This window comes from Anolis sagrei, chromosome 1 (assembly GCF_037176765.1).
Source record: "Anolis sagrei isolate rAnoSag1 chromosome 1, rAnoSag1.mat, whole genome shotgun sequence".
In the NCBI taxonomy this organism is placed as follows: domain Eukaryota; kingdom Metazoa; phylum Chordata; class Lepidosauria; order Squamata; family Dactyloidae; genus Anolis; species Anolis sagrei.
Window position 1 is genome coordinate 152,704,217 of NC_090021.1, and position 23,762 is coordinate 152,727,978.

Genomic DNA, 23,762 nt, shown 5'->3' on the forward strand with positions numbered 1-23,762 from the left:
CTTACCCCATGCAATTTCGCCGGACCCCCTTTGAACATTAGCTCGCTTTCAGGCCCAACTTCAATTAAGAAGGAGTTGATTCGGGGCGAGCCTCAAAAGCAGCGCCGCCAAAGCCAAAGAGCTCCCGGATCCTTGAAAGAAACAGTGTGCTGTTACCGTGTTGCAAAGGAAAGTGTCTGGGGAGGGGGAAGGAAGGAAGGAAGGAAAGAAAGAAAGAAAGAAGGGGGGAAAGGGAGAAAGAAAGGCATCCCGCTTTGAAGCCGAGGAGGCCGACAGTCCCTCGCTTGACCTCCACCCGTTTGTTCTGGGAGCAACCAGTGGCTTCGCTTTGGAGGGAAAAGGCGGCCGCCATTCCTCCCCTTCTTCTCTTCCCTCTGTTGACAAGTTTCTTCTCTCTCTCTCTCTCTCTCTCTCTCTTCCTCTATTAAAACTTTGGAGAGAGGATTAGCTCCTATTAATATTTATGAGCCAAAAGGACCAGATCTCCTCAAATATGGCGCTCCCTCCTTTGTGTGAGCAGAGGCAGGTGATACATAATAATAATAAAAATTAGGAAAGGCTACAAAGTATCTCTCTGGAGATAACTCCCATCTATTATTATTATTACTATTATTATTATTATCTAGACGTAGGCCGATCTGGAGATAACTCCCATCTATTATTATTATTATTATTATTATTATTATTATTATTATTATCTATATTCTGGAGATAACTATTATTATTATTATTATTATTATCTAGACGTAGGCCGATCTGGAGATAACTCCCATCTATTATTATTATTATTATTATTATTATCTATATTCTGGAGATTATTATTATTATTATTATCTAGACGTAGGCCGATCTGGAGATAACTCCCATCTATTATTATTATTATTATTATTATTATTATCTATATTCTTGAGATTATTATTATTATTATTATTATCTAGACGTAGGCCGATCTGGAGATAACTCCCATCTATTATTATTATTATTATTATTATTATTATTATTATCTAGACGTAGGCCGATCTGGAGATAACTCCCATCTATTATTATTATTAGTATTATTAGTATTATTAGTATTATTATTATCTAGACGTAGATCTGGAGATAACTCCCATCTATTATTATTATTATTATTATTATTATCTATCCTGATTCACATCCTTTGGTGGAAGGACCTGTTGGAAGGAAGCAAAACTTCTAAACAAACTTAGAAAAGGATTGTCGGGTTTTTTCCCCCCCGTCTATGTTGTAGAAGCACTCTCTCCTGACGTTTCGCCTGCATCTATGGCAAGCATCCTCAGAGGTTGTGAGACATTTGGTGACATAGCTTAATCAACCTCAGAGGTTGTGAGACCTCTGAGGTTGATTAAGCTATGTCACCAAATTCGAAAAATAAAATATGTTCCTGGTTTGAATGTGTTCTTTCCTGTTTAATCACTGGGTTGTTGTAGTCCCCCCCCCCGGGCTATATGGTCATCTTGTAGAAGCACTCTCTCCTGACGTTTCGCCTACATCTATATCAAGCATCCTCAGAGGTTGGGAGGTCTTTAGCTTCAGTTAATTTAACGATGTCACCAAATTCGAAAAAATAAAATCTGTTCCTCGTTTGAATGTGTTATTTCCTGTGTAATTGTGCAGGACTTGACTTTGAAAGTAGTTGTTCTTACACCAGAAACTTCGGGGGGGTTTTTTTGTGGCTGGCACAAACTCACAACCTCTGTGGATGCTTGCCATAGATGCAGGCGAAACGTCAGGAGAGAATGCTTCTACAAGATGACCATATAGCCCGGAGGAAAAAACGACAACAATCCAATTATTCCAGCCATGAAAGCCTTCGACAATACATTAAACTTAGAAAAGCAGCTCAAAATAACCCCGGATGGGAAAAGAAGTGAGATATCTACATTGCTGGTAGACACATATAATCCAGTTCAAGTCTGAGACAGTGTAGATCCCAGCCTGGGAAAAACATGCCAGCGCATTTTACTCATACTTTTTGCTACCTATTTCTAAGTCTCATGGGCTGATTTTGAGGTAAACAAACATTTGTTGTTGAAGGCTTTCATGGCTGGAATCACTGAGTTGCAGTGAGTTTTTCGAACTGTATGGCCATGTTCCAGAAGCATTCTCTCCTGACGTTTCGCCTGCAAGTAAGTAAGTAAGTAAGTAAGTAATAGCAGGCATCCTCGGAGGTTGTGCAGGCAAAACGTTAGGAATATCTCAACCAATTCCTACCTCACAACTTCTGAGGATGCTTGCCATAGATGCAGGCGAAAGGTCAGGATAGAATGCCTCTTTTGGAACATGGCCACACAGCCTGAAAAACCTACCACAACCTAGTGATTCTGGCCATGAAAGCCTTCGATAAGACACTAGTGGATTAAATTTGATAGATACTCTCCGAATTCAAATTCCACTACTACTTGAGACCATCAAATCACAGCTGTAGTTCTCTCAAGACTGGAAGGCAGGATTGAAGAGGCACAATTCAGAAGTGTGTTTGTAAACTAAAGGAAGGATGCCTGCTCTAGATGTGGGCGAAACGTCAGGAGAGAATGCTACTGAGAAATGCCCATATAGACCGAAAAACTCACCGCAACCTAGTAAACAAACATGCCTTCCGACCCGTTTGATTTTTGAATGAAGGACACAAACTATTGCGAACGTCCATTCTTTTCCACTTCGAGGCAGATCTCTTCCAAAATAAAAAGCGGAGGGGAAAGTTTAAGCAGGAAAAAACACTATATGTCACAACATTTCAGGGAAAAAAACATGTTCCTGTTTCGAAAGTATTATTTCTTCTTTAGTTGTGCTTCCCTTGCTTTGAAAGGAGTTGTTCAACTCCAGAAACTTCAGTTTTGCTGCCACAAACTATGTCGGAATTGAGTATGTTGTAGGTCTTTCGGTCAAAACCAACACTTGGTATTGTCGAAGGCTTTCATGGCCGGAATCACTGGGTTGTTGTAGGTTTTTCCGGGCTATATGGCCATGTTCTGGAGGCATTCTCTCCTGACTTTTCTCCTGCATCTATGGCAAGCATCCTCAGAGGTAGTGAGGTCGGAATTGGTTGAGATATTCACTGAAAAACTCGAGCGGTATGTTTTGTATTTTTATGGGGGTTTTTTTTGCAATTGAATAAAACTTTCTCCATGTCTTCAATAATAGAACCAATGAAGAAATGACATATTAACCCAGGAATTAAAAATAGTGTAATAAATCCGACTAGGAAGGAAAGGAAGAGGGAAGAGGAAAGGAAAGAAAGGAAAAAGGGTAGGAAGGAAAGGAAAAGAGGGAAGGAAAGGAAAGGAAAGAGGGAAGGAAAGGTTTGTGTGATTGATCCTTGGTATAAAGGTGTATAAAACAAATATAGAAACCAAACATTGACTGAAAACAAGTCAGTCTTTGCAACAATAACAAGGCAGGATAGACAGAATTATTTTCCTTTTGATGGAAGAGTTGTTACCCCCCCCCCCCGCAGATAAAATGTTGTTGCTGACACGATTTGTGACACTCAGAAAGCTTTTGTTGTTCTCCAAATTTTTCGTGACCAAGGATCTCTCTCTCTCTCACACACACACACACACATATATGGGGAAATCGCCTTTGTGTGTGTATGTGTGTGTGAGAGAGACAGACAGACAGACACACACACATCTATCTATCTATCTATGGGGAAATTTAATCCAGTGGTTTGTGCGTGTGTGAGACCCACACACACACACACATATATATATGGAAATTTAACCCAGTGGTTTGTGTGTGTGTGTGTGAGAGAGAGAGAGAGAGAGAGAGTGAGAGAGAGACACACACACATATATGGAAATGTAATCCAGTGGTTTGTGTGTGTGTGAGACACACACACACACACACACATATATATGGAAATTTAATCCAGTGGTTTGTGTGTGTGAGACACACACACACACACACACACACATATATGGAAATTTAATCCAGTGGTTTGTGTGTGTGTGTGAGAGACACACACACACACACACACACACATATATGGAAATTTAATCCAGTGGTGTGTGTGTGTGTGAGACACACACACACACACACACATATATGGAAATTTAATCCAGTGGTTTGTGTGTGTGAGACACACACACACACACACACACACACATATATATGGAAATTTAATCCAGTGGTTTGTGTATGTGAGAGACACACACACACACACACACACACACATATATGGAAATTTAATCCAGTGGTTTGTGTGTGTGTGACTCATGTTAATCCCACAAACGAACATTTATATATACACACACACACACACACACACATATACATACATACATACATACATACATACATACGGGGAAATCACCTTTGTGTGTGTGTGTATAAATGTTCGTTTGTGGGATTAACATAACTCAAAAACCACTGGATGAATTGACACCAAATTTGGACACAATACACCCATCAAGCCAACGAGTGACCATCACTCATAAAAACACTGCAAAACACAACAGAAGAGACTTAAAAAGGCAAAAATATGAAAAAATACATTACAACTCATGCGCAAAACCACATATACGCATATATACACATAGGAAACACGTATACACAGACTGGGCCACAGCAAAGCGTGGATGGGGACGGCTAGTATACACACACACACACACACATACACAAACAGGTGATTTCCTCGCAGAGAGAACCTGAGGATATCAAAACGGATCATCATCATCATCCTATCTGCCTTGGTCCTGTCTGCTTCGTTGTGTCTAAACGGGAAACGGGGGGTCCCGACCCCTTTTCTGAGCTCCGTGTTGAGGCTCTGACACGGATTTGTGAGTGTTTACAATGTGGAAGATGCTTCCATAAAGAGGAGGAACCCGCCTCTCTCTCTCCTGCTTTCTGATCAGTCCATGTTTGGTTCCTACTCTTGTTTCACACGCTTCTCTCCTTGGAGAGCTCCTCAGAAAAGTTTTCTTGGAATCAGAAGCCTTGCCCGCCCTACCCTCCGTCCTCTTTCTTTCTCAGGATAGATAGAAGCGGGACCCCGACCTTGGCGCGCATGGATGTCCTCTGGGGGCCCCAACCCGGCTCTGCCCCGCTCTACCTGCCCCGAGGGCGCCGCCGGGGAGCGTGGGCGGGGCGCGGGGCGTGGCCTGGGGGAGGGAGCCCCGTCCCGCGCCGCCATTGGCCCCGGCGGCTGTCGCTCGGCGCTCCCGCGCCCGCCCATTGGCGCCGTCCCGGGTCCCGCCTCCGCCCGGCGCTCACATACCCGGGGAGGGCCCGGGAAAGGTGATCAATCTTCGCCGGGCGACATTTCCTATCAGCTAAACAGCTGGGCGGGCGAAGGGAGGCTGCGGCTTGGAGGGAATCTGAAGAACGAGCGAGGTGTTTCCGTGGGAAGAGAGAGAGGCAGCGCGGGGCCGGTCGGGGCGCCCCCCTCCCTCTCGCGCGGACAGGTGAGGCGCCCCCCTCCCTCCCCGCCCCCCTCTGCCCCCTCCCTCCCCTTCCCCCCTCCCTCACTCCCCCCCTCCCCTCCCCCTTTGGAGGAGTCCGAGCCTCTCCTGGGAAGGAAGTCCGGGCAAGGGGAAGAGGAAGGGAGCAGCGGCGTCGGGCGGAGCGGCGGACACGGAGGAGGCCAACTTTTCCCTCCCTCCGTTGCTGGAGGTGCGGCTCCCAGAGAGACCTCTCTCTCTCCGTCTTTCAATCTCCCTGCCCCAGCTACCCCCCCCCTCCTCCTTCTATAGAAACTTTCCTGAAACTTTCTCTCTCTGGTCGGGTCCGGAGGGGGGAAAGGCGCGCGGAAGGGCGCGCGCGAGGGGGAGTCCGGGCGGAAGGAAGGAAGGAAAGAAAGAGGGAAAGAAAGAGGGAAGGAAGGGAAAGGAAGGAAAGGAAAGAGGAAAGGAAGGAAAAGAAAAAGGAAAGGAAGAGGAAAGAAAAGAGGGAAGGGAATGAAAGGAAAGGAAGCGGTAAGGAAAGAAAGAGGGAAGAAAGGAAAAGGATAGGAAGGAAAGAGGGAAGGAAGGAAAGGAAGAGGAAAGGGAGGGAAGGAAGGAAGGAAGGACGGGGTCCCAGGAGGTTCGAGCCCTCTTCCCTCCCACGCGCGCGCTCGCTCTCTCTTAGCTTTGCGGCCCTGCTGGAAGCACAGCGCGAGGCCGGAACGGAAGGAAGGAAGGAAAGTAGAAAGGAAGAAAAGGAGGAGGGAAAGAAGGAAAGAGCCAAGGGGAGGAGGAAGGAAGAAAAGAAGGGAAGGAAGGAAAAAGCGAAGGGAAGAAGGAAGGAAGGAAAGTAGGAAAGAACAAAAGTAAGAAGGAAGGAAAGTAGGAAGGAAGAAAAGGAATGAAAGAGCGAAGTGAAGAAGGGAAGGAAAGTAGGAAGGAAGAAAAGGAGAGAAGGTAGGAAAGAGTGAAGGGAAGAAGGAAGGGAAGGAAGGAAGAAAAGGAGGGATGGTAGGAAAGAGTGAAGGGAAGAAGGAAGGGAAGTAGGAAGGAAGAAAAGGAGGGAAGGTAGGAAAGTGTGAAGGGAAGTAGGAAGGAAGGAAAGTAGGAAAGAAGAAAAGTAAGAAGGAAAGAAAGTAGGAAGGAAGAAAAGGAGGGAAGGAAGGAAAAGCGAAGGGAAGAAGGAAGGAAGGAACGTAGGAAGGAAGGAAAGTAGGAAGAAAGGTAAGAAGGAAGGAAGAAAAGGAAGGAAGGAAAGAGCGAAGTGAAGGAGGGAGGAAGGAACGTAGGAAAGAAGAAAAGTAAGAAGGAAAGAAATTAGGAAGGAAGGAAAGTAAGAAGGAAAGAAAGTAGGAAGGAAGAAAAGGAAGGAAGGTAGGAAAGAGCGAAGGGAAGAAGGAAGGAAGGGAAGTAGGAAGAAAGGTAAGACGGAAGGAAAGTAGGAAGGAAGAAAAGGAAAAGGGAAGGAAGGAAAGAGCGAAGGGAAGGAGGAAAGAAGGCTGCTGTGAGTTCATAGCCATACAACCTGAAAAACTCAAAGCAACCCAGTGATTCCAGCCACGACAACACGAGGAAGGAAGGCCTTGCTTCCGGGAAAGTGCTCCTGACCTATCTTACCACATATTACCCACATTGTGCGTGGTACGGGTCAGCATTGAGCATATTATTGCACTTCCAAGCGGGGCGCGGGGTGGAAGAGGGCGGATCGGGGCCATTTCCCCAGTCACATCCCTCCTTCCTTCCTTCCTTCTGGGGAAAGAGAGAGGCGGCAACAGGTCTACTTTCTTGTCCCCTCGCCTCCTTGAAACCCCACTTTTCCTACTCTTTGGGGTTCCATCTCGGCTGCCTGTCTCAATAAATCCCATTCTTAGAAAGCCTCCACCCGCATCATCGGACCTTTCCATTCCTGCAGAAGGCTAGTTCGAAAGCGCCTTGAGTATTCTGTGTGGATGCGGCCTTTGTCCCCTCTTTCCGCAGTTTCTGGGGATGTTGGCGTCGTTTCAGGCACGACTTTCCCTTCCTAGTCAAGGATTATTTTTCCCCCGTGTCAGGAGCGACTTGATAGGGTTTGTAATACAATATAATGCGATCCGTGTCCTTCTTCTTGTGTCCCCCCCCCCCTTCCTCCCTTTCTTCCCTCTTTCCAGGAAAAGCCAATGCCGTCGCTTCTTCGCAGCCCTTAAGGAGCCTGGATGCGCCTTTTCCTTTCGCCGCACTAAAACCCGCAGCGACACGAGTGAGTTTCCTAATAATCGCCCCAAAACTGGACCCAAACTTCCTCCTCCTTCGTCGGGATCTCTGTGGATTTCAAAGGACCCCGTTTTGTTTTTAAGCCACTCGCGGTTTCTAATTGCCCTTCTGTCCCCCTTTTTCAATTAATTACTCTCTCTCTCTCTCCTCTCTCTCTCTCTTTCTTTCTTTTTGGAATCTCGTTTTGATTTCTAATCCAATTATCTTTTTAAAATAATGGCCCTATCTCCCTCCCTCAGCAGCCCGCATTGTCCCTCCGAGAAACCCCTCGGCGATTGTATGGGAAGCATCACCAGGGCTTTACAGGGAGGAAGAATCACCCCATGCCTTAACCCCCCCTTCCTTCCTTGACTCCCTTCTTAACACTTCTAGTTTCCCTAGAAAGCCGCCATGTTGGTTGTGTGGATGTGTGTTTTTCCAAAACTGCGCGAGGACAAGACTTTGGGAAATTATGAGATCGGTTTGACGCCTTCAAAAGGAGTTTGCTTCTGCTTTTTCCTTTGAGAAAAATCAAAACAGTTGAAGGAAGGCTCAGTCTATACAGAGACGGATCTAATGCGCTTCAAGCGGCCTTCTTTGAGAGACGGGACCCAACACTTTCAAGGAAGGCCGGCTTGAAACTTTATTATCAATGGCCTTCTGCATATGTGTGTGTGTGTGTATCTCTTTTCTATATTTCCCATATATATATATATATATATATAGAGAGAGAGAGAGAGAGAGATCCAAATATATATATATAGAGAGAGAGAGAGATCCTATATATATATATATATATATATAGACAGAGAGAGATCCAAATATATATGTATAGAGAGAGAGAGAGAGAGATCCAAATTTATATATATATAGAGAGAGAGAGATCCATTATGATCATATATATATATATATATATGATAATATATATAAGGATATATATATATATATATAATATTTTATGATATATATATAACATACATTGTATATGTTATATCATAATATATATATATATCCTTATATGTATATATCTTATATATATTTTATAAATCTAGCTTATCTATTTCTTATATATATTTCTTATATATTTATATCCATATATATCTTACATATATATGTTATATATATATATTACACACACACACATCTATATATCTTTATATCAAATAATATATATCTCTTTATATTATATATATCTTTTATATATAAATATGTATGTTATCTATCTATATATCATATATATTTATATCATGCTCATATATAAGCAGGAAGAAACTGAACGGAACTGTGGTGGAGGCACCTTCTTTGGAGGCTTTTAAGTCTGGATGGCCATCTGTTGAGGGTGCTTTGAATGCGATTTTCCTGTTTCTTGGCAGAATGGGGTTGGACTGGATGGCCTGGGAGGTCTCCTCCAACTCTAGGATTCGATGATCCCAATAACCAAACTGTATTGAATTATATCTTTATATCACATAATATATCTTTATATCTTTCTATTATATATGTATATGTATATATCTATATAAATATTATAAATACATCATATATATTTCTTATATATCTTAGATATTTATATAAATATATCCATTTATATATCTTATATATATGTGTGTGTGATATATATATATATATATATATATATATATATATTGTAAAGACATCTTATATATTTCATATATATATATATATATATATTAGTTATATAAATATATCTATTTATATATTTTATATATATATTGTATATAGATATAGATACCTTTATCTATATATCATATATATAATAAATATCTCTTATATATTTCTTATATTACATATCTTTATCGTTATATCATATATATATATATATCTTTCTATTACATATAATACACACATATATTACATCTCTCTTATATATAACTTTATCTATCTATCTATCTATGCAGGAGCAAACGGAACTGAACTGTGGAGGCTCCTTCTTTGGAGGCTCTTAAACAGAGGCTGGATGGCCATCTGTCGGGGGTGCTTTGAATGCGATTTTCCTGCTTCTTGTTAGGGGATTGGACTGGATGGCCTACGAGGTCTCTTCCAACTTTAGGATTCTTTGATCCCAGTTTCCAAACTGCATTGAATTAAATGTCCTGGGCTTTCACATTCGAAGGCGGTAATCAAACGCAGTTGTAAGACTAGACTTCAAGGCCCGCTTTTGGAAACTCCACTAAATAGTCTCTGCATTGGATGGCATTTGTTCTTGAGCAGGCCTGGGTAAACTTCGGCCGTCGAGGTGTTTTGGACTTCAACTCCCACAATTCCTAACAGCCTACCGGCTGTTAGGAATTGTGGGAGTTGAAGTCCAAAACACCTCGACGGCCGAAGTTTGCCCAGGCCTGTAATAGACGGAGCGGTCTCGCGCCCTCCACATCCGGGCCTCCGAGGCGCGTGAAGGGCTTCCCTTTTCGCGCGCTTTTGAGACCTCCAGTTGTTTCTTGTCCTCGCGCCCACCGCGAAGTATGAGAGAGGCCTGTCTGTCCCTCGCGCCTCCTCGCGTAGTAGTAGTAGGCCTTTCCGCCCTGACGCCTCTCCCTTGCTTCGCAGGCAGGCCGCGCTGAGGGACTGGCTCCCGGGGGTCCTTTCGGCGGAGGAGCCGCCACCTGAGAGGGCAGCAGCAGCAGGAGCAGCGGAGGCGGCGAAAACGACGACGGCGTCCGGCCCGGGCCTCGCGTTGGGCTTCCTGGGCGACCTCCTCCCCGCCGTTAGCATGATGTCTTACCTCAAACAGCCCCCCTACGGCATGAACGGGCTGGGGCTGGCCGGGCCCGCCATGGACCTCCTCCACCCCTCCGTGGGGTACCCGGGTGAGGCCCAGAGGCTCCCCAACAGGCTTCTCAAGGAGCCATTCCCTTCCTATTCCAGTCCCTTGCAAAAATGGAGTCCTGGAATAGAATACATTGCAACCACGAAATCTCCTCTCCTGAACATCTTTCCTTTATTTTTATTTTTCCAAAAAATATTACACTATGTAACCAATTTTTGAAAGTGTTGTTTCCTGTTCAATTGTTGCGGTGCTTACTTTGGAAGGAGTTGTTCTACTCCAGAAACTTTGTAGCTGCCACAAACTAGGTTGAATTGGTGTAGGTGCTCATTCTGAAACTATACCAAAATGTGCTGCAGGATGTCCCGCAAAGACAAAGTTTTTGCAAATTATAGAATCAATTAGGGGCCCTTCCACACAGCCATATAACCCAGAATTTCATCAAGGCAGAAAATCCCAAAATATTTGCTTTGAATTGGGTTATATGGCAGTGTAGACTCAGCTAACTCAAGGCCCTTCCATGCAGCCATATAATCCCACAATATCTGCTTTGAACTGGGTTATATGGCAGTGTAGACTCAGATAACCCAGGGCTCTTCCACACAGCCCTATAACCCAGAATATCAAGGCAGAAAATCCCACAATATCTGCTTTGAATTGGGTTATATAGCAGTGTAGACTCAGATAACCTAGGCCCTTTCCACGCAAGCATGTAGCCCAGAATATTAAGGTAGAAAATCCCAAAATATCTGCTTTGAACTGGGTTATATAGCAGTGTAGACTCAGATAACCTAGGCTCTTTCCACACAGCCCTATAACCCAGAATATCAAGGCAGAAAATCCCACAGTTTTTGTTTTGAATTGGGTTATATGGCAGTGCGGACTGAGATAACCCAGGGCCCTTCCACGCAGCCATACAGCCCAGAATATTAAGGCAGAAAAATCCACAATATCTGCTTTGAAATGGGTTATCTGAGTCCACACTGCCATATAATCCAATTCAAAACAGAAATGTGGGATTTTATTCAGCTGTGTGGAAGGGGCCTAGGAAATGATATTGATCAACTCAGGGACAAAAATGGTGTTACACAGTGTTCTAATTTGCATTATACTAACATGCCTTTCTGAGATACGTTTGGAGAACAACACAGGCGCCTTCCACACTGTTCTTATATCCTAGGATCTGATCCCCGATAATCGGTTTTAAACTGGATTACATGAGAACCTGGGATAAACAGATAATCTGAGATCTGATCTTGGGATATAAGGACAGTGTGGAAGGGCCACAGTCTGGGCGTCCAGCTTTAAAGACTCTGACTTGCACCAAATTGTTGTATTTTTATTTTTTGTCAGTGTTTTCTTCTGTCCAGGAAGGAATAGTCGGGAGTGCTTTTGTTAGTATGTTTTGGGCGGTTTGCCATCCTAGTAAGAATATCATTGGAGTGACTTTGTTAGGACTTTTTGGGTTGGCTACTCCCCCCCCCCCCAAGTACGAATCTCAGGGCCCTTCCACCCAGCTGAATGAAATCCCACATTATCTGCTTTGAACTGGGATATATAGCATTGTGGACTCAGATAACCCACTTCGCAGCAGATATTGTGGGATTTTCTGCTTTGGTATTCTGGGTTATAGGGCGGTGTGGAAAGGGCCTCATTTGGGAGTTATTTTGCTAGTATTTTTGCCTGGTGTCCTAGTCCTAGTAGGAAACTTATGGGGGTCCTCAAACTTTTAAATCTGAGGGCGGCTTCACGGATCTGGGGGGGGGGGGGGCGGCGGTAAAGTTTGGAGGGAGGGCAATTCCTATGTAAACAGCGCATATTTTAGGGCCCTTCCACACAGCCATATAACCCAGGCAGAAAATCTCACAGTATCTGCTTTGAACTGGAATATATGGCAGTGTGGACTCAGGGCCCTTCCACACAGCCATATAACCCAGAATATCAAGGCAGAAAATCTCACAGCATCCGCTTTGAACTGGAATATATGGCAGTGTGGCCTCACATCCCTTCCATACAGCCATATAACCCAGAATATCAAGGCAGAAGATCCCATAGTATATGTTTTCAGCAGGGATATATGGCAGTGTGGACTCAGGGCCCTTCCACGCAGCCATATAACCCGGAATATCAAGGCAGAAAATCCTACAATATCTGCTTTCCTGAGTCCACATTGCCATATATCCTAGATCAAAGCAGATAATGTGAGATTTTATTCAGCTGTGTGGAAGTAGTTCCCAAAAAATGATTTTTTTAAAAATGAAGCATAACTTCAACCAACAGTCTTTCAATGGGAAGTTTTGGCTGGTGGGACAGTCAAGTTAATTAGGATTGTTGTTTCTGTGTGCCTTCATGTCGTTTCAGACTCAGGGTAACTGCAAGTCTCAAAGTTTAGGGCCAGGGAAATGGTCTTGGGGGGCTTCATCTTAGACCTTAGTTTGGGGTGGATTAGAGTGTTTGTGTCCCCTCTTTGCAAGTCCCTCTGGGGAAGGTTTCCCGGGCCTTCCTTGGTTGCGGAAGGAGGGAGGCAGCCTGGCCCTGAAAGTTTCCCTTTCTCTCTCCCTCCGTTGGGTCCTTAGCCGCCCCCCGGAAGCAGCGCCGGGAGCGCACCACCTTCACCCGCTCCCAGCTGGACGTCCTGGAGGCGCTCTTCGCCAAGACCCGCTACCCGGACATCTTCATGCGGGAGGAAGTGGCGCTCAAGATCAACCTGCCCGAGTCCAGAGTCCAGGTCCGGAGGCTTGGGAAGGGGCGGGGGAGGCACAGGGGTGGGGATGGTAAGGGGTCCCCGGTTTGGGGGGGGGGCGACGGGCGGGCCCCTTCGATGCAACAGCAACGTACCCACTCCCGCCTGAGCCCCTTATCCCCAAATCCGACATGCTGGGTGCCTGACTTTCAGGGACTAGTTTCTACTAAATGGGCTCCTTGTTGACTTCCTGAACGGCGTGTGTGTGTTATATAAATATATATTTATATCTATATCTGTATCTATATATATATATCTATATAAAATTGTGTGTGTGTGTGTGCATATATATATATATATATATATATATATATATATAATCATTATATATAATATTATATTATTATATATAATATATATCATACTATATATATATATATATATATATATATATATATATATATATATGAAATATATTCATATATATAAGCAGGAGGAAAATGAACTGTGGTGGAGATTCCTTTGAAGGCTTTTAAGCAGTATGTAGTATGTATATTATGTATATATATTGTATATATGCATATATAGAGTGCAAATCTATAGTGTATATATATATTGCATGTATTGTGTATATAAATAGGTAGATGTATATATTTATAGGTAGAGAGTGCCCATATATAGTGTGTGTGTATATTGTATATATTTATATAGAGAGTGCATATATATAATGTATGTATGTATATATATAGAGAGAGAGGGAGTAAAAAAGTAAAGGTAAAGATTTTCCCTATATTGTGTGTGTGTGTGTGTGTGTGTATATATATATATATATATATAGTGTGTGTGTGTGTGTGTGTGTGTATGTGTGTGTGTGTGAATATATATATAGATACATATATTATTATATACATATAAATTATTTATATATAGAGAGAGAGCTATAGTTTCCGTGTGTGTGTGTGTGTGTGTGTGTGCATGTGCCGCCACCCCCCCCCCCCCCAATCCCTGTCCAGGATCATCCTGTGAAGCTTCTCCCAGTTGTCAAGCTTTGAATCTGTCCCTTGTTGACTGCTCCTGGAGTGGGCCTAGGAGCCTAAGAGCTCCCTTCTCAAAGTTTAGCCTCAGTTGTATTGTTGAAGGCTTCCATGGCTGGAATCACTGCGTTGTTGTAGGTTTTTCCGGGCTAAATGGCCATGTTCTAGAAGCATTCTCTCCTGACGTTTCGCCTGCATCTGTGGCAAGCATCCTCGGAGGTTGTGAGGTCTTTCGCCTCAGTTGATTAAACTATCTCTCCAAATTCGAAAAATAAAATCTGTTCCTGGTTTAAAAGTGTTATTCCTTGTTTAATTGTGCAGGACTTGACTTTGAAAGTAGTTGTTCTTACTCCAGAAACCGAGTTTTTGTTTGTTTGTTTGTTTGTTTTTTTTGTGGCTGGCACAAACTATGTTGAAATGCTGGGTGTGCTGTGAGTTTTTCGGACTGTAGGGCCCTGTTCCATTAGCATTCTTTCCTGGAACATGGCCGCTCAGGCCGGAAAAACTCACAACACACCCAGCAATTGAACATAGTTTGTGCCATCCACACACACAATTAAAAAAAAAAACCTTAAAAAAACTCAGTTTCTGGGGTAAGAACAACTACTCTCAAAGTCAAGCCTTCAACAACACGTATGTTGAATTGATTGAGACTGGATGAGATAGTCATTGAAAATATAGCAAAAAGTGATGTCCTGCAAAAAACAAAAGGGATTTTTTTTGCAGTTTAATAAACTTTTTTCTATACAGCCCGAAAAACTCACAGCAACCCAAGTTGTGAGTTTTTCGGGCTGTATGGAAAAAGTTTATTAGGGGGGGGGGGTTTAAATGATAGAACTGATTAGGAAATGACATTTATAACCCAGGATCAAAATCGTGTTAAAGAGTGTTATTTGGAATGTGACCGGTTTTGGCCTGTGCAGGATCCCTGCCTGAGCTCAGTGTGGACTGTGTGGATAGGCAAGGAGGGTTGCCAGTGTGGCTGTTCCTGCAGAGGCAGGAGGGCGGCACCAGAGGCGGCCAGAGGAACTTTGTTTTGTTGTGAATGCATAACACAGCCATTTTCTCCTTGTTCTTTTGGGTTTGATGCCTGTTTAGTGGGGTGCTGATTCAGAGGAACTTTGTTTTGTTGTGGATCCAGAACACAGCCATTTCCTCCTTGTTCTTTTGGGTTTGATGCCTGTTCTGTGGGGGTGCTGATTCAGAGGAACTTTGTTTGTTGTGAATCCGTAACTATTTTCTCCTTCCTGTCTTGGGTTTAATGCCTGTTTAGTGGGGTGCTGATTCAGAGGAACTTTGTTTTGTTGTGAATCCGTAACACAGCCATTTTCTGGTAAACTGGCTGGGATTTCTGGGAGTTGTAGGCCAAAACCATCTGGGGACCCCAGGTTGAGAACCACTGTTTTAAACAGAGGCTGGATGGCCATCTGTCGGGGGTGCTTTGAATGCGATTTTCCTGCTTCTTGGGAGGGGGTTGGACTGGATGGGCCATAAGGTCTCTTCCAACTCTATGATTCTATATGGTTTTCTATGGGCGAGCAGAGAGCAGATGGCCGCTGGTAGATGGCATATGTTGTGTGTCTCAAAAATGGCGACTGGTAGATGGCATATGTTGTGTGTCTCAAAAACTATAACTGATGAGAGGAAATCGTTGCCATTTTGGGTTTTTTTTAATCGAGAAACTGCAAGTCGCTTTTGCTGTGAGAGAATTGGCCGTCTGCAGGGACGTTGCCCAGAGGACACCTGGATGTTTTGATGTTTTACTATCCAGTGGGAGGTTTCTCTCGTGTGCAAGGCACCAAAATGTGTGTTGCCCTGTGACTTGATGTGACGCTCCAAGGCAGCAAAGGGGGGGGGGGGGGTCCTCTCTTTCTCCCAAGGCATACCTGATAGAAAGTAGGCCCGGCTTAACCTGACACTTTGCCCAGGATCTGCTGTCCTGGAATGAACCCAGAGGGAATCCTTGGAGACAGAGAGGGTTGGGATGAGGCCACCGAGAGAGGGAAAGAGAGGTGGAAGTTGGGGGGGGGGGAGACCTCCTGGCCCCTCCCGCGGAGGCCTGGGGCGGAGTGACTGGACAGGCACCAAAGCAGCTCCTTCGGTCGGGCGTTGAAGAGCCGCCTTGCTATGAAAGCACAGCCACACCTCGGCTGGTGGATTGCCTGGCTTTGCGCCTTCCCCCTCTTTGAAGGCCCTTGCAAAGCCTGGGGTGTTTTCTCCTTCGGAGGGAAAAGGAAGGGATTCGACCCTACCTGGGAATCGGAGTGTTTCATGTATTGGTCGCAAGTGCATGCGGCAAAGAAAAAAGAAAGAGAGGTGTGTTAGATACAATTGCCACGCTTTGCCTTCACTGCGCCTGGAGTGGGTCTAAGAGCCTAATCCACCTGTTGCGAAGCGGTTTCGTCTGCAGTGGTTCGTGCAGATGGGAGGAAGTCTGTTGCCTGTTCTTCTGTCCCGCATTTGTGCTGCCCTTGAGTTTGAGTTTAGGGTGCTGTTCAGAGGAGATTGGGGAGGGGGGGGGGTGAAAGGAGAGGCGTGGAGCACGCTTAGTTTGGCTTAACTGTGGTGTTTGTCACACTTGTCAGACCACAGGTGACATGGTACAGTGTGGGTGGTGCTGAACATGACACTGACTTGGAAGGGCAAGCTGTGGCCCTCTTCAATGGAGCAGAGTGCTCAACAGAGGGCTGTGCGGATTGCGGATTTTTTTTGGTCGTGTGAGGAGTGACTTGAGAAACTGCAAGTCGCTTCTGGTGTGAGAGAATTGGCCGCTGTAAGGACGTTGCTTAGGGATGTTCTGATGTTTTATCATCCTTGTGGGAGGCTTCTCCCATGTCCCCGCATTATTTATATGTGAGTTATATTAGTTGTATTGTTTTATTTGTTTACTGCTTTGTTGTTTTTACTGATGTGTTGTTGGGCTTGGCCTCATGTAAGCCTCCCCGAGTCCCCTTGGGGAGATGGTGGTAAGGTATAAATAAAGTTTATTATTATTATTATTATTATTATTATTAATAATAATAATATGAGGAGCCTCATAATAATATGAGGAGCTGGAGCTGACAGAGGGAGCTCATCCGCGCTCTCCCCGGATTCGAACCTACGACCTGTCGGGTCTTCAGTCCTGCCTGCACAGGGGTTTAACCCACTGCTAGAAAGAGAGAAAGGAACCGCTGTTTTTTGTATTTTTTTTAAAGAAAAAGGTGCGATTTCCCCCCCAATTTCAACTGTTTTCATAACGAGAATATTTTGTGTTTTGATGTCCTTTAGATTTATTTTTTTTCCCCTCCAGTAAATTTCTTGGAGGTTTCCTTCCCCTCTAAAGTCCCTGGCCAATGTATCAATCAATACAACTGGTGAGGAATTGTATCAGGGGATGATGCCCTGCCAGCTGAGTGGAAGTTTTTCTTTGAGTTCCACCTGGGTTTCAGGTGGAGGCCTCCCCCAGGAGCAAAAGGGTTTCTGAGGGCTTTGGCTTGGAAAAGAGATTCAGTTCTTGGCATTCAAGGCAGTAAAGGATGGGCCAGGATGGCCGAGACGCAGGTGTTTTGCTCTGCCAAGCCTTCGCATGGCGGATCCTCATCTACACTGACCATTTCATGTAGCTCCAACCAGGCTTCAAACTGCGAGTGCCTGAAAGAAAACCCCGTGGTTTGAGGAATCACCATGGAAGCCTCACACTGCTCCCAAGATTTCCTATGCAATTATCTGCGCAGTGAAATCACTTGCTTCAATGCCAAGTTTGAAACTGCATTAAATGGTCAATGTAGATGAGGCCCAAGAGTCTTGGTGGCACAGCAGGGTTAAAGTGCTGAGCTGCTGAACTTGCTGACCGAAAGGTTGGCGGTTTGAATCCGGGAGCAGGGTGAGCTCCGGCTGTTAGCCCCAGCTTCTGCCAACCTAGCAGTTCAAAAAACACGCAAGTGTGTTTTGAATCCGGGAGCAGGGTGAGCTCCAGCTGTTAGCCCCAGCTTCTGCCAACCTAGCAGTTCAAAAAACACGCAAGTGTGGTTTGAATCCGGGAGCAGGGTGAGCTCCGGCTGTTAGCCCCAGCTTCTGCCAACCTAGCAGTTCAAAAAACATGCAAGTGCGTTTTGAATCCGGGAGCAGGGTGAGCTCTGGCTGTTAGCCCCAGCTTCTACCAACCTAGCAGTTCAAAAACATACCAATCTGAGTAGATCAACAGATACTGCTCCATGCAGTAATGCCGGCCATATGTCCTTGGAGGTGTCTACCGACAACGCCTGCTCTTCTGCTTAGAAATGGAGATGGGGACCACCCCCCAGAGTGGGACTAGGCTAGACTTAATGTCAAGAGGAAACCTTTACCTTTACTAGATGAGGCTCTGCTGGGATCCTTGAATGGATGGATGCAGCTGAATGGCACAGGGGAAGGGGTTCCCATTTGAATTTTGGGGTAAAGGAAAGAGACTTGAAAGAAGGCCCTGAGAAGCATTGGTGGGAAATCTAACAAAGTTCAATTCCTTCTTCAAAGGAAACCCCTAGAAAATGAAGGTGTTGCTATCCCCCACTCTCAAAAAGCAGGCTCGATTACAGGCGTTCTCAAACTTTTTAAACAGGAGACCAAGTCACAGGCCCTCAAACTCTTGGAGAGCCGGATTTGAAAAAAAGCATTAATTCCTATGCACATTGCATCGGAATTTTTGTAGTGCAAAAACACTTAAACACTTAAAATAATACTTAAAAACACTTAAAAGCAATACAATAATTAAAATGAAGAACAATTTGAACAAATATAAACTTATTAGTATTTCAATGGGAAGTGTGGGCCTGCTTTTGGCTGATGAGATAGGACCGTTGTTGTTGTTGTTGTTGTTGTTGTTGTTGTTGTTGTTGTTGTTGTTGTTGTTGTTGTGTGCTTTCAAGTCCTTTCAGACTTAGGTTGACCCTGAGCGAGGGCCGGGTAAATGACCTTGGAGGGTCGTATCTAGTGCCTTAGTTTGGGGACCCCTGCTCTATTAGGGTGCTAACAAGTAATCCCTCGATAATGAGTAGGGATGTTTAGGGGAGTGAGTACTGGGTTCAGCACCGAAAGCAACGGACTGAGATCTTCTTTCCTAACGCATTAGACTGGGGAGGTAGTTAGGTGTCTTGCCTGCCTCCAGTCTCTTTTTTTTGGGGTGGGGGTGGGGGGTGGGTAGGAAGTCGGAGGTGTATTGTCGAGGAGGGCTGAGACCAGCTGCCTTCTCTGGCCTGTGACTGAGTCTGCCCGGCGGGCGCGTTGTCGTTTAGGCTGCTATAGTTGTGTCCGATTCGTGTTGACTTTTTAAGGCAAGATTTCTCCAGGAAGGTTGGCCTTGGCCTCCCCCTGAGGATCAGAGCCATCGGCCTGCCCAAGGTCACTCAGGGGCTGAGCAGAGAGTCATACCTATCCCAACCCCCTCGCCCTCAATAACTTAGGACTTGCCATTACAAATAGTAGGGAGAGAGCTTTCAATGGAGAGTGGATGTAGAGGAAGTGCGTTCGCTTGCGCGGAAAGCGGGGTGCTTTGGGTTTTGGTTCATGGAGGGTGGTGGTTTATTTAGGGAGGAGTGGGGATACCTAGAGATGTGGTGGAGGACTTGGCCTGAGCGAGGGGAGGGGTTGGCAGGGCTTTATTGCGGATCCCACCTCTGTGTGTGTGTGTGTTTCGAGGGGGGCAGTCCGACCCCCTAAGGGCCACTTGAGCAAAGGGGAGGCTTTGCGACCCCTGGGGGTGGCTGTGGACGCCTTCCTCCTGAACTGCAGTCTCTCTCCTGCCTGATGCCCCATTGCTGCGCCTGTGAGGAGGAGGGCATAGTCCAGGATCTGGCAGGAAATGGGCTGAGATGTAACTGTCGAAGGTTTTCAGAGGGGTGTTGTGTGGTTTATGCTGGCCTGATGGCAGTCTTGGAGCATCATTTTCTCCTTCAGATCCTCTGAAAATGCCAGCCACAGATGCAGGCCAAACATCAGGAGAAAATGCTGCTACTGCACGACCATACAGCCCGGAAACAGTGGACTGACTGGATTGCTATGAGTTTTGACCATGTTCCTGAAGCGTTCTCTCCTGACATTTTGCCCACATCTTTGGCAGCCATCTTCAAAGGTTGCGAGGTCTGTTGGACACTAAGCAAGTGGGGTTTATAATGCCCAGGGTGGGAGAAAGAACTATTCTCTCTTGGAGACAAGTGTGAATGTTTAAATTGACCACCTTGATTAGCCTTGAATAGCCTTGTTGCTTCCTGCCCTGGGAGAATCCTTTGTTGGCAGGTGTTAGCTGGCCCTGATTGTTTCTTGGCTGGAATTCCCCTGTATTTACTGCCCTGATTTTGGAGGGTTTTTTTTAATACCAGTAGCAGGATTTTGTCCATCTCCATGGTTTCTTACTTTCTGTTGAAATTGTCCATATGAGACAAGTGTGAATGTTTAAACTGATCACTTTCATTAGCATCAAATAGCCTTGCCGCTTCAAAGCTGGCTGCTTCCTGCCTGGGCTGGGGGAATCCTTTATTGGCAGGTGTTAACTGGCCCTGATTGTTTCTTGGCTGGAATTCCCCTATATTTACAGCCCTGATTTTGGAGTTTTTTTTTAAAAAATACTGGTAACCAGATTTTGTTCATTTTCACGGTTTATTCCTTTCTGTTGAAATTGTCCACACGAGACAAAGTGTGAATGTTTAAATTGGTCACTTTGATTAGCATTGATTAGCCTTGCAGCTTCAAGGCTGGCTGCTTCTTGCCTGGGCTGGGGGAATCCTTTGTTGGCAGGTGTTTGCTGGCCCTGATTGTTTCTTGGTTGGATTTCCCCTATATTTACAGCCCTGATTTTGGAGTTTTTTAAAAAAATACTGGTAGCCAGATTTTGTTCATTTTAATTTTCTTCCTTTCTGTTGAAACTGTCCTCATGCTTGTGGCTTTCAATGACTTCTCTTGGTTGTGAGAGTGGTCCAGCATTTCTATGTTCACAAATAATATGCTATATCCAGGTTGGTTCATCAGGTGCTTTGGTTTAGCCTTTTTTGTGTGTGCCAGGAGAGACTTGAGAAACTGCAGGTTTTTCTGGTGTGTGAGAGAGAGGATGTTGTCCAGGGGATGCACGGATGTTTGATGTTTTACCATTCTTATGGGAGGCTTCTCTCATGTTGAAGCTGGAACTGACAGAGGGAGCTCAACCCACTCTCCCCAGATTCCAACTTCTGACATATCTGTCAACAGTCTAGGTGGGGCAAGGGTTTAACCCGAGCATGGGCAAACTTGGGCCCTCCCTCCAGGTGTTTTGGACTTCAACTCCCACCATTCCTAACAGCCGGTAGGCTGTTAGGAATGGTGGGAGTTGAAGTCCAAAACACCTGGAGGGAGGGCCCAAGTTTGCCCATGCCAGGGTTAACCCATTGTACTACTGGGGGCTTCTACCTGCTATGGTTGACTTCTCAAGTTGAGTTAGTCTGCAGTGCCTTTCCTGTTCCTTGATTGACGTTTGGTAGTCCCTATGTAGACTTCTGCAGAGGTGAGAGGATCCCTCTTGTCATTTGCTGAAGGTAGCATTGGTTGGATGTTCTTGGTGGCTTGGCTTGGTGGGTGCCTCCCTCCCTCCCTCTGGCAGGACTGACCGTGCCCGCTTGCTCCTCTCTCCCGCTTTAGGTCTGGTTTAAGAACCGGAGGGCCAAGTGCCGGCAGCAGCAGCAGCAACAGCAGAGCGGGGCCGGGGGCGGGGGAGGCGGCGGCGGGGCCAAGAGCCGCCCGGCCAAGAAGAAGTCCTCCCCGGCGCGGGAGAGCTCTGGCTCCGAGAGCAGTGGACAGTTCACCCCTCCGGCGGCCGCCTCCTCCTCCTCGGCCTCTTCCTCGTCTTCATCGTCGTCCTCCTCCTCGGCGGGGGCGCCCGGCTCGTCCTCGTCGTCGTCGTCCTCGGCGGCGCCGCTGAGCAGCAGCAGCGCGCCTTCGTCTTCCTCCATCTGGAGCCCGGCCTCCATCTCTCCCGGCGGCGCCCTGCCCGAGCCCCTCGCCCCCGGCGGCGCCTCCTGCATGCAGCGCTCGCTCTCGGCGGCGGCCTACCCGATGCCGTACGGGCAGGGCGCGGGGGGCGGTGCCGGCGGAGGGGGCGGCGGCGGGGGCGGATACGGGCAGGGCTACCCAGCGGCGCCCCCTCCCCCGCCGCCCCCCGCCGCCGCTTCCGCCTCCTCCTACTTCGGGGGCGTGGAGTGCGGCTCCTACCTGCCCATGCACGCCCACCACCCGCAGCTGGGCCCCATGGCGCCCGCCCCGCTGGCCCCGCACGGCGCCCCCCACCACCCGCACGCCCACCACCCAGCCTTGGGCCAGGCCTCCAGCCACCACCACCATCATCACCACCATCACCACCACCAGCCCCCCGGCGCTTACGGGGGCTCCGCGCTAGCCTTCAACGCCGGCCCCGCCACCCCCGACTGCCTGGACTACGCCAAGGAGAGCCCCGCCGCCGCCCCGGGACCCCCCGCCGCCGCCCACTCGCCCTGGAAGCTCAACTTCAGCTCTGCGGACTGCCTCGACTACAAGGACCAGGCTTCCTGGCGCTTCCAGGTCCTGTGATCGCAGGGGAAGAGCGACCTATATACATACGTGCCCCCCACCCCGCCGCGTGCCAACGCCAAACCCCCTCCCCTCCTTTCCCCGCTCTCGGACAGAAGCAACGCGCCTGGACCGCTATTTATTCGCCCCTCGGGACTTGGAGCGGCTCAGAAGGAGATGCTTGGGATGGATGGAGAGACGCTCACTCCTCCTCGGGGCTCTCCCTTGGGTCTCTGGAGAGCCCCCCCCCCCCCATGCCTCGTGGGCATCCTCGTGTACATAGAGCGCCTCGCGACCCCTCTGGATTCGGGGATTCCGAGCCCCGCCAAGCTTTTCCCCCTGACTTTTTTTGTTTTGAAGGGCGGGGGGAGGGGGCTCGCGTCATGTATTTGCATATGAGGCGGGAAGAGACGCAGAGAGAAAGTGTAAAGCGGATAGTCCCGGCCCTGGAGGCGGCAGGCACCTGTTGAACTGTAAAGCAAGGCCTCCCGCCTCTCTCCTCCCCCCCTCCCCCCCAAATCCCCGACAATAAAAACCCCACGGATGACAGCCCGCCTCAGAGTCGTCCTTCCCGCGCGGGGGGAGGGAGGAGGGAGAGCGCCCCAAGCCAGCTCAAACGCCCACAAAAGGAAGCCTTTGATGAGCATCAGGGGGCCTGTGCTTGGTGTAATGGCACACAACGGCGGGAGGGAAGAGCGCGAGCGCCCTGGAGCGCATGCGGCTTGTTTCCTTGCATCGTTTAAAGCAGGCCCCGCCCCCTTTTCACACCCGGCTTAGGTTTGAAGCGGCCCATGTGAGGCGCGAGGCGGGCCCTGGAGCGCGTGCGACTTGTTTCCTTCCCTCGCTCGAAGCAGGCCCCGCCCCCTTTTCCACACCCGGCTTCTTAGGTTTGAAGCGGCCCCTGTGAGGCGAGGGCTCTGAGGAGAGGGGAGAAGGGGCGGGGCCAACGTCTACCGTAGCTCCTCCCACTCCCCTCGAAGCGCCTCCCCTCGAAGCACCAAAACAGAGGCGGGACTCAATGTTGTGGGATGGTGTGGCAATATAGGCCCCTTCCACACAGCTGAATAAAACCCCACATTGCCTGTTTTGAACTGGGATATATG

At 47.0% G+C, this 23,762-nt stretch overlaps 1 protein-coding gene across 2 annotated transcripts; it reads left to right on the forward strand.

Annotated features, from left to right (window-relative positions):
• The first annotated feature begins 5,244 nt into the window (after positions 1 to 5,244).
• OTX1 (orthodenticle homeobox 1) lies at positions 5,245 to 23,208 on the forward strand. 2 transcript variants are annotated; one of them, XM_067469511.1, is made up of 5 exons: positions 5,245 to 5,423; positions 7,550 to 7,638; positions 10,200 to 10,459; positions 12,993 to 13,144; positions 21,757 to 23,208. In XM_067469511.1, the coding sequence occupies exons 3-5, from the start codon at positions 10,363 to 10,365 to the stop codon at positions 22,678 to 22,680; spliced, it is 1,173 nt and encodes a 390-aa protein (XP_067325612.1). In that variant the 5' UTR covers positions 5,245 to 5,423; positions 7,550 to 7,638; positions 10,200 to 10,362; the 3' UTR covers positions 22,681 to 23,208. The 2 variants fall into 2 exon arrangements, with proteins under 2 accessions (XP_067325612.1, XP_067325614.1); XM_067469513.1 differs by lacking the exons at positions 5,245 to 5,423; positions 7,550 to 7,638; positions 10,200 to 10,459; positions 12,993 to 13,144 and adding an exon at positions 19,800 to 20,229.
• The last annotated feature ends 554 nt before the right edge of the window (positions 23,209 to 23,762 follow it).

Bases quoted from the DNA above. Each gene is read 5' to 3' on its own strand.
- OTX1 (XM_067469511.1), top strand. From the start codon at position 10,363: ATGATGTCTTACCTCAAACAGCCCCCCTACGGCATGAACGGGCTGGGG. The intron at 10,460-12,992 runs GTGAGGCCCAGA...TTGGGTCCTTAG, and splicing joins CCCCTCCGTGGGGTACCCGG to CCGCCCCCCGGAAGCAGCGC. The intron at 13,145-21,756 runs GTCCGGAGGCTT...CTCCCGCTTTAG, and splicing joins TGCCCGAGTCCAGAGTCCAG to GTCTGGTTTAAGAACCGGAG.